Raw genomic sequence first — 10486 nt, forward strand, 5'->3', positions numbered from 1 at the left:
AGAACCAACATATGGACATTTCGGGACCTGGTGACAATCGGTTGGCAGCTAACAGTCAGCCAGTTGATGGGCTCTCTCATCGCAAAGCTCCAAACAGCTCTTTTCTCTTTTTTTGAAATATTCAGCAAAGAGCTGCCTAGCAGGGCCTCCCCAGTGGCGCAGTGGGTTGAGTGAAGTGTAGCACTGTGAAGCTGTCCGCAGCCTCTGCAGTGGGGGTTTGATTGCTGGCCAGCCAGGGAGATACCCACATGGCACGGCAGACCTCTCCTGTCTTGCCTGCTGCTCCCCTCAGCAGTGTCTTCGGTCCGTCTGCCTGTTCTGTTCCCTGCTCTGCCTCTGGTGAGTCCTCTCACCCTCCCATGCCTCTGGCCTGTACCCCAGTTCTTGAATAAATAAATCTTTTTTTTTTAAAAAAAAGAGCTGCCCTAGCAGCTGAAGAAAGCCACCATCATGACTGAGACAAAAGGATAAGGGGCACAGGAAACATAAATTATTATTGGGCAAACAGAAAATAACTTTTAAAAACTAATTCATATCTTTAAGGAGATGAGAAGATGTTGCATATACCAAAGATTATGGTAATAAAAAATGTTTAGGGGCCTCCTTGTGGCACAAGGGGTTAAGTACCACACTATGAAGCAATCCGTAGCCTCTGCAGCACGAGTTCGATACCTGGCCAGCCAGGGAGCAACCCACACGGTGTAGCAGACCTTCCTGACTCTCCTACTGCTCCCCTCAGCAGTGTCTTCGGTCCATCTGCCTGCTCTGTTCCCCACTCTATCTCTGGTGAATCCGCTCCCCCTCCGCATCTCTGGCCTGTACCCCAGCTCTTGTATGCATAAATAAATCTTTAAAAAAAATTAATAATTAAAAAATGTTTAGAGATTGTAAACAAAAGCTGAAGTTTCATTTAAAAGCCTGCAAAATGCAGCACTCTAAAGTAGAGAGAAAGAGAGACATTGTAGAATAAAATATGATCGGAGTCAGCCTGAAAGTGTCAAACAGAAGAAGAAAAAAAATGGAGACTATTTCCCAGGGCCTACAGATGAGCCTTTAGCTGGCACAGAAATGCAAAACGAATGACAAACTTCAGTGAAGCTTGATACAACCAGAGAAAAAGAACTAAAATCTTCCACAGGAGAAAAAATAAGGAAGTCACAAGGAAAGGAATAGGAATCAGAATAGCAACTGACTTAACACAGGAGCATAAAAATGAAACACTAACTTTTCAGAGAATGATTTCTAATCTATAATCTTTTGCCTGGAAAAAATGTCAATATGAAGTGGAAGTGTTTATTTTTTCCTTTCATTAGCTCTCCAGACAAATTTTCAAAAGGAAGAATAAAATAAATTTTTTTCAAACATATGTTTCATCTTTAAAAAATGGAATATAAAGGACCTAGCAGCGAAGAGACACTAGTTCAAACAAGCAGAAAGATGGAAGGGTCTCTATTAATGGAACTATTAGATGATCTAGACAGCTTTCCTTGTGTGGAAAACAGAAAAAGGTATTTAACTGAGCTGTCAAAAAATGTGAGGAGGCTTCATGTTTTTAAAGAAAGCCAAGTAAATAAAACATACGTTACTGCAAGAAAATCAGAAACTGGCAAACCTTATGGTTCAGCAGTCAATAATATTTACAGACATAATGAAACACTGAATATACATATAACCAAAAATTCAGGAATAACTACAGTGGAAGGAATAAGGAGGAAAAAATAGGGAGGGGCAGAGTGTAGAATATAAGAACTTAATGCTCATATACCTTAATTTATATAGTGGTTAAATAGCAAAGTGGTTGCCTCTTGAATATGAGAAATGGGTTGGAAAGACTTTTATAAGCCCTCTAATACTACTTGACTTTTTAATACTTATGCATATATTCCTTTGCATATTAATTTTATAAGTCACATAATTTAAAATATGAAAAAGTATCCAGAACATTTAAAAGTCTGAATTCTATAGCAAATAAGCAATTTCATGATTCTATTTTTTAAAGAGATCTTAGTAGAAAATTATGTCATCAGAAAAGTAATAATTTTAAGGAAATAAAACTAGTGAAGGGGTCACAGTTTACTTATGAGCTACGCTGACATCTTGTAAAGACTGGTAGAAACTCATCAAATTATTTGGAAGAAAGTGAGCCCAGGGACCCACCCGTGCTAGCTGACTGAATTGGGCACATGAGGTTTGGTGTGGTTATAATTGCAGAAAGGTCACCAAATGAGAAGCCAGAGGACCCTGGCTTCCACCCTTGTAGCTATTTTATACCAGCTCCTTGAATTCAGTTTCTGGGCCTACAGAGACATACAAGATAATCATGTTACAGACGACCTCTTCTCCATCATCAGACATCACTTATGACTATGTACATGTTAATGACATGATCAAGAAAGTTTAGTATATGTGCTGCTGAACCGAGCACTTGATCAAGAAAGTTTTAAAGGAACAAAATGAACTGAGAATAAGTTGAGCTGCTAACCTTAACACAGAATATTTTCCATTAATGGAACACAGGATAGTAGTTTATAATTTTCAAGTTTTAACTTCTAATTGTCATGTACTATTCTTACACATATAATTACTGACATTCTTAGATCAAGGTCAATGCAAAACACACAGAAACGTCAATAAAATAAATTTAAATCTTCTATCAGCAATTCACTGCAAAGTTTTTCTTAAATCTGCTAAAATTAAAAAAAAAAAAAAAACAATTTAAGAACTTACCAACCATTAAATCCTACATAGAGATCCAAGTCAATCAAAGCAGCTGCTGCTTCCTTGCTACCATCAAATGAATGCACCTAGGGACACAGAGGTAAGGTATTATTATATAACCAGGATGCTTTAACATTCTAAGCCTTTTTTAAGAGTTTATTAAAAAAAAGTGAGAGAGAGCTACAGATACATTAGGGATTTTTGGACCACAGGGTTTCAAATACAGTAGCCCCTAAAATTTTTATTTTCTAGTCAAATTTCACAGTTAAAATCTGCCATCTCCAATGATCCGAGACAAGGAGTTGGCTAGCTGGACTTCTCTCTGGCTGTGCCACGTCCCTGCACCAGCATTACCAGAGCACCTCCAGAGAAAGGGGCTGGAGGGGGAGTCAGATTATTAGGCAACAAACATGAGGAAAAGTTAGAAATATTATAAAGCTATTTAAGATATTTTTAAATGTAGTTTAATTTTCCTGTTAGAAGATACTTTTTTCCTAGAAAAAACTTTTTAGAGGCAAGTTTTAAGATCTATAAAAAGGTTGTGAGGGGCCTTCCCTGGTGGCACAGCGGTTGAGCGCTGGGCTGCGAAGCTGCCCGCAGCCCCTGCAGCGCCGGTTGGTTCCCCGGCCACTGGCGAGGGTCCTACAAGGCGCGCAGACCTCTCCTGCAGCCCGCTGCTCCCCTCAGCAGTGTATTTCTTTGTCAGTCTGCCTGTTCTGTTCCCTGCTCTGGCAAATTCTCTCTCCCTCCTGCGCTTCTGACTGTACCCAGTGCTTGTAAATAAATAAATAAACAAAAAAAAAAAAAAAAAAAGGCTTTGCTAGAAAGTCACCACCAGTCACTATACAATTATTTAAAAAAAAAAAAAAAGGTGGTGAGAACATTTACAACAGGTCTAAATATGTTAGTATCAATTCATCAGGCAAGGACTGAGATGGGGCTTCTCCTTGTCATAGAGGGGTGAAAGTGCAGTTCCTCACATGTTGGATGTACTTATGTAATCAAGACAAACAAGTGTGTCACATTAATACCAAGTCCAGAGAATTGTTTCTCAACAACGATGAAAACTGCTGCAGAGCTGCCCCTCAGCACTTCCAGTGACAAAACCGTGCCTCCATTAATACAGAAATTATTTTATTTTAAAGATTTATTTTATATTTATTTATGCATACAAGGACAGTGATGCAGGCCACAGCTATAGGGGGTAAGAGGATTCACCAGAGACAGAGTTGGGAGCAGAACAGGCAGACTGACTGAAATACACTGCCGAGGGGGGCAGTGGGCAAGACAGGAGAGGTCTGCTGTGCCCTGTGGGTCAGCTCCCTGGCTGGGGATGGAACTCATGCCAGTAGCGGCTCCCTGCTATCTTTTTTTTTTTTTTTTAACAATTTTTTGAATTGCAAATATTTTTTATTTTTTATTTATTTATTTTTAATTTTTATTTATTTATACAAGCACTGGGTACAGTCAGAAGCGCGGGAGGGTGAGAGAATTCACCAGAGCCAGAGCGGGGAGCAGAGCAGGCAGAAGGACCGAAGTACACTGCTGAGGGGAGCAGCGGGCGGCAGGAGAGGTCTGCGCGCCATGTGGGACCCTCCTCTGGTGGCCGGGGAGCAGCCGGGGATCGAACCAGCTCTGCAGAGGCCATGGGCAGCTTCGCAACCCAGAGCTCAACCGCTGCGCCACCGGGGAGGCCCACTCCCTGCTATCTTGATAGTGCTGAGACTTAACCCCTTGCACCACAAGGAGGCCCAATATTGAAATAATTTTAAATGTGATTCTTCAACAAGTATTTCAGAGAATTATTCTTTATTTAGCAATCTCTTTTTTAATTAAAATTGAACCCAAGTTGGATTTGTTGTTGCTGTTATTTTTTTAACTATTATAGAATCATCCAATTTAATTCTTATTTAGAAATAAAGCAAATGGGCTGAGAGGTAAAGACTGAAGGCTATTAAGTGCCACCAGTAATTCAAGGGCATTAACGAAAGTCTCTCAGTTCCCAAGTGCAATTCCAAAAGAATAAGCTGGCCAGTATGCTACAAAGAAGTGCTCAGTAATATCAACACCACAGCAACACAGGAAACACACATCACTTGTAGTATAAACATTGATGCAGATGCTGAATAAAAACTTGAGAGACTACATAAAATGTCAAAGCAACACAACATGGGTACACAGTAAAGGCTTGGTACTGTTCCTCTTTCCTTAGCTGGCACAGTATAGAGATTTTTTTTATAGCTGGATAACAGCTTTTTTGCTGGAGATCAATGAGGCTCTCCTGAAGATAGAAAATATGTATTTTCGAGCATTTTCTGAGGCAGATTTTCAGAGGCATTAATGATCCAGAAAAGATGAAAAAGCACTAGCATGGCCACTTGAGTTAAATGGTGGGCAGATAACACTTAGGGAAACAGCTCAACGCTAATGACTGAAATGACCCTACAGAGAAAGGCTTATTAGCACAGAAGCAGCAAACTACAGAAAGGAGAGGCTCTAGATCACTGAGGTAATAGTTTATGAACAGAGTTGACAAGAAATTAAGAAGGCAAACCTGAAATGAATGTGAAAAATTTTAAAACTACTAAAATTAGTTTATATTTTTGCTCAAAATTTAATTTGAAGAACATTTAAAGAATGGCTGGTAGAAGAGGCAGAGAAGAAATATCACATGCACTGTTAAAATGTGTAGGGTAAATCGATGGACTTTCTTATGACCAGAATTCTGTACTCAATTCTTGTACTCCAAACAAGTAACTAATTAAAAGTATGATTTATGGGGCCTCCTGGTGATGCAGCAGTTGAGCGCTGGGTTGCGAGGCTGCTCGCAGCCTCTGCAGCACCAGTTCGATCCCCAGCTGCTCCCCAGTCACCGGAGGAGGGCACACATGGTGCACAGACCTCTTCTGCCACCCGCTGCTCCCCTCAGCAGTGTACCTCGGTCCTTCTGCCTGCTCTGCTCCCTGCTCTGGCTCTGGTGAATTCTCTCACCCTCCCGTGCTTCTGACTGTACCCAGTGTTTGTATAAATAAACAAACAAACAAACAAATGAATAAATAAATCTTTAAAAAAATAAAAATAAAAAAATGAAAGTATGATTTATGTTTGGATGACATCTGGCCCAGAGATCAAACAGTAAACTTACATGTACTTCAAATGAGAGAAGAGCCTTAACAAATTTACCGTTACATGTGAATTACTTTAGAGGCCAATCTTTGTAATTACCAAGATGCTTTCATGCATCATACATTAAAAACAGCTCTTATACTGGGGCTCCCTAGTGGCGCAAGGGGTTAAGCACCATACTATAAAGCAATCCTCAGCCTCTCCAGCATGAGTTCGATTCCCGGCCGCAGACCTCTCCTGTCTCGCCTGCTGCTCTCCTCAACAGTGTACTTTGATCAGTCTGGCTGTTCTGTCCCCACTCTGTCTCTGGTGAATCCCTCACCCCCCGCATCTCTGGCCTGTACCCAGCTCTTGTAAGCATAAATAAATCTTAAAAAAAAAAAAAAAAAAAAACAACTCTTACACTTACCACCCCACCTACACATCGATCTCTGTTTCTTTTCATTATGTCTGTGAATTAAAAGAGAGAACTTTCAGCAAATAGCTTGATTTCTGCAAAATTTTTAAATTCTGAAAAAGATTTTAGCTTTGACTCACCTAAGAATTCATCATGTGAGTTTCGACAGTGAAGAAACATTGGCAATTTTGTTTGTTCTGAGAGTTCAAACTGTTTTTCAAAATATCTTATAATGCAAAAAAGATTTCCTTGTTAAAATGTTATTTTAGCATGAGAAATACAATTACATCGAGTGATTTTTTTTTTTTTTTTTTTGGGGTTAGAGGAATTTTATCCTCTAGAAATTAGGACAGAAATGTAGGATAAAATTAATTCAGACATTTAAATACATCAGGCTTATTAGTAAAGCCTTTATAACATAAAACTTCTAGAAAGGAATACTTTATTTTCTGAAATTACAGATTTTCAGAAATGTTATTCATGGGCCCTTGACTGTCATCCCGTTACAAAGTCTGTTTGCCTCAGGAGGCTGACCTTGAAAACAGACAGAAACGGAGGAATGATGACTCCCTTCCTTCGGGCATAACCTAAAAACTATTACAGACAACTGTTTTTCAACTTAAATGTGAATATGTGAACTTTTAAGGTTGAGTGAGCCCACCTACATGAAATTCAAGAGATATCAAGTGATAATCCAGCTGTTAATCACACAAATGTCCTTGAAAAACCCAGCAAATAATATACCACTAATAAGCGGTGATAGGTTATATAAATGGGAGGCCTGAAAGAGAGTCCACAGTACATGACTTTGACCCTTCCTCTGCCCCCTGGTTATGGACCTTCATACTCCGAGAACCTGGAGGTTTAAGTCTAGGGTGTGACATGTTCCCTAGTCAGCCCACTGCTCACTCACTGTGTACATTTTCAACTGGGCTGGAACAGCAGGATCTCCTCTGTGGCAGGGCAGGGGAGGGAGGAGAGGCGGATACTTTTGGTATGCATAATCTGAAAACTCCTTTCAGGTCACCCACTAGCTTAATCAAGATCATATGACAAAAATGGTTAATTATTAATTATTTTGACAGAATTGGACAGTATCTTCAAAGTGAATTTAAGAGGAGATTCCTCCTTTGTGTTTAAGAAACTGAGCGGGATGAAGATTTGCCTATCTAAGTGTCTCTAGGAATAGATAATATACCTTGTTCATATTTTTGTATACTATGTTCTAGCAGTTTCTGGCACCTAAAGTACAGATATTTGTTGAGTAGAAAAAAATAACTAAATTAACCACCTTTAGAACTTCATTTTAATGTTTTACCATCTTGATAATTAAGACATTATTTTTGAAATTCAACAAAATGCTCAAGTTTTAAATCAATCTCATGACCTAATTTTATTTTCTGTGTGGAACACTGACCCAGGAGCTCCAAGCGAAGGCGATGGGTTGGAAACAGTCTCTAAGGCATGTCATCTAATATCTACTGCGGGTACAAGATAGTTTTTTAGCTTTGGTGATGGTTGCTATAATCCTCTTGGAGCATCCCTTACTCTTGAAAGGGTTCATGTACAAATGCATTAATTAAACAAACAAACATACAAAAAAGGCTCTATCTTGTAAAATTATCCTTACTTCTACCATTAAAATCAAATCAGATAGTTTATCAGTTAGGGAATTATAAGCTTTTCAATATAGAAAGTGAAAAACAGGAAATCCTGATGCTTAATCCAAATATATACTGAACTGATAAAAGCTGTTAATAACCATGCTTAAGATTTAACAATAATTTCTAAGGTCAAATAAATTTCCTTACTTGAGCTGAGTATCTTTGGGACAAAACTGTAGTCGGTCAAAATCTTGAAAATAAAAAGAATCTGTAAATAGTCATGACTCAACAGGACAATCAATTATTTTCACACACAGTCTCCAGGCTGCACTCACCGAGCCCACACTCCCCTATGGCTACCACCTTCCCCTTGTTCTTTTCAGCAAGATTTAGCAGCTCCTTTAAGTAAAGATCAGGGTTGTTCTTTTCAAATTCATCACATCTTGTAGGATGACATCCAACTGTACTGAAAAACATGTCTAACACAAAATGTCTTAGGATTATTTTCAAAGTATTTTCCATATTTATATTTAATATGCAAAATACTATATATTTAATATGCAGAATACCAAATTATTTCAACAGCTTAATTTTTAACAGTAATCATCAACGATTCAAACTACCAGATTTGCATTAGATTAATCATATAAAATTTTTTGGAATACCTTAACAAAGCTGTGACTATGAAAACTGCCTTAATGTGTGAATAAAAATAATTGAGTCAACTCATTCCAAAGCTTGGTATTTACTGAGCTAGAGAGAATAAAAAATGAAGCCATTACTTGGAGAACAAAATATTATCACCTAATTTTATTTTTTATATTGGCTGTTCATGTGACTGTCTTGTTTCATGTGTCTAATATAATAGTTAAAATGCATTCCCTTTAAAAAGGGTGATTTAAGTGATGGGAGAGGGGATTGGTTTTTCTAATAACAAAGCTCACTTATTTAGAGGCCAGACTTGGAGAGTTTTGACTGTATGGAACATAAATGTGAGGTCAAAAGCTATTTTGAGTGGCTTCAGGTAACTTCCCCTGAACCCATGGGGAAGGCACAGAGCCTTCCTCGGGACCCCATGCAGATGTTTACGTGTAAAGGGAGGCAGAGTTTTTAAAGTAGTGAGGGCACAGGTACATGGAGGGGGGAGGACAAGAGATGAAAATGGAGATCTGAGGACGTTTTAAAGTACCTGTTTGGCGATAAAAAGTATGGAAAAGAGTATTTTTATGTATTTCAAGAGATTCTGGGAAGAGGATTATTTTTACGATCTGAACCACTAAGAAAAAGTATCAGCAGACCACGAAGAGTAGTAAGTATTTAGAAAGATTTCACTAAAAACCAGTATTTTATGAATCAGTATTTCAAAAAATATTAATATGGCATGCCTAAATCCCCAGTATATATAGCACGAGACATGCAAAAAAAAAAAAAGGCTAAAAAATTTAAAAGCAGATTTAAGTTATTTTATGTATCTAGGATTCCTTTAGGAATCAATTCCAAAACTTTATTCTAGACTTTAAATACAAAATGAACATAAAGTGAGCATATGAAGGACTATATATTATATTACTTGCATTCCTAGGGCTTTACAGTGTCTGGTCTGCAGAATCTTTAATAAATGATCTTTTCACAGATTAAGTTAAGAGTTTAACAGAAACACATTACAAAATACAAAAAAAAAGGGGCCTCCCTGGTGGCGCAAGGGTTAAGATGCAACCTGTGAAGCTATCCGCAGTCACTGCAGCATGAGTTCGATTCCCGGCCAGCTAGAGAGCAACCCACATGGTGCAGCAGACCTCTCCTGACTTGCCCTGCTGCTACCCTCAGCTGTGTACCTCAGTCAATCTGCTTGTTCTGTTCCCCACTCTGTCTCTGGTGAATCCTCTTACCTACCCATACCTCTGGCCTGTACCCCAGTTCTTGTATGCATAAATAAATAAATCTTTCAAAAAAAATACAAAAAAATTCTACATCAGGAATATCTGAGACTAAATTATCTACCAGGTAAGCAGTTAATTTCCTTTAACTGAAATTTTAAAATAATTTTTTGTTAAGTACAATGAGAGGATTTTATTTAAGCATCTGGTATACCAATGGGCACTTTGAATTTTTTCATTAATTTTTTTCATTAGATTGAATTTTTTCATTTTAATCAGTCTGTTAACAGTCTGACATCGGTCTGTTTTCCTGTTGTTTCTACAGTCACTATCCATTGTATTGTACCTGAAGTAGCAGTCAGAGAGACTTCTTCAAAATAACTTAATTCTTATTTTTTTTGGTAAAAGTAATATGAGGATACCATTTGTTTGTGCCAAATGCAGTGCGTCTTTACTCTCTTGCAGACTTCCACCTGTAATCATAAACTGAAAAAGAAAAAAATAAGCTGACTTTAACCTGGGCATCATCAGTTTCCCAAACATGGCTTCCTGTTGCTTTTTACCAGAATGTTTTTCCCTTTTTGACTATCACACACCTACCCTTTAAAATTCAGCTGAAATACCACCTCTTATGTAGTGGTGCCTGACTTCTCTACACACACGCAAACGCACACAAGTATACATGCATACACACGCACACAATCACATGCATGTCATGTAGAATTTGCCACTCCCCTATTAAAATGTACCTATATGATGTCTCT

The 10486-nt window shown here is 38.3% G+C and overlaps 1 protein-coding gene across 2 annotated transcripts; it reads right to left on the minus strand.

The window, feature by feature from the left end:
- Positions 1-2009: 2009 nt before the first annotated feature.
- On the minus strand, positions 2010-10205 carry LOC119253905 (deoxyribonuclease TATDN1-like). Of its 2 annotated transcripts, none has more exons than XM_037521144.2 (7): positions 10145-10205; positions 8181-8324; positions 8053-8095; positions 6382-6467; positions 6254-6294; positions 2728-2804; positions 2010-2297 (listed from the first exon to the last, which is right to left on the minus strand). In XM_037521144.2, exons 1-7 carry the CDS (start codon positions 10203-10205, stop codon positions 2285-2287), a joined length of 465 nt encoding a protein of 154 aa, XP_037377041.2. In that variant the 3' UTR covers positions 2010-2284. The 2 variants fall into 2 exon arrangements, with proteins under 2 accessions (XP_037377041.2, XP_037377042.2); XM_037521145.2 differs by having other exon boundaries at positions 10069-10183.
- Between the last annotated feature and the right edge of the window lie 281 nt (positions 10206-10486).

This window comes from Talpa occidentalis, unplaced genomic scaffold (assembly GCF_014898055.3).
Source record: "Talpa occidentalis isolate TD23 unplaced genomic scaffold, MPIMG_talOcc4v2.1 talOcc4.2307, whole genome shotgun sequence".
Classification (NCBI taxonomy): domain Eukaryota; kingdom Metazoa; phylum Chordata; class Mammalia; order Eulipotyphla; family Talpidae; genus Talpa; species Talpa occidentalis.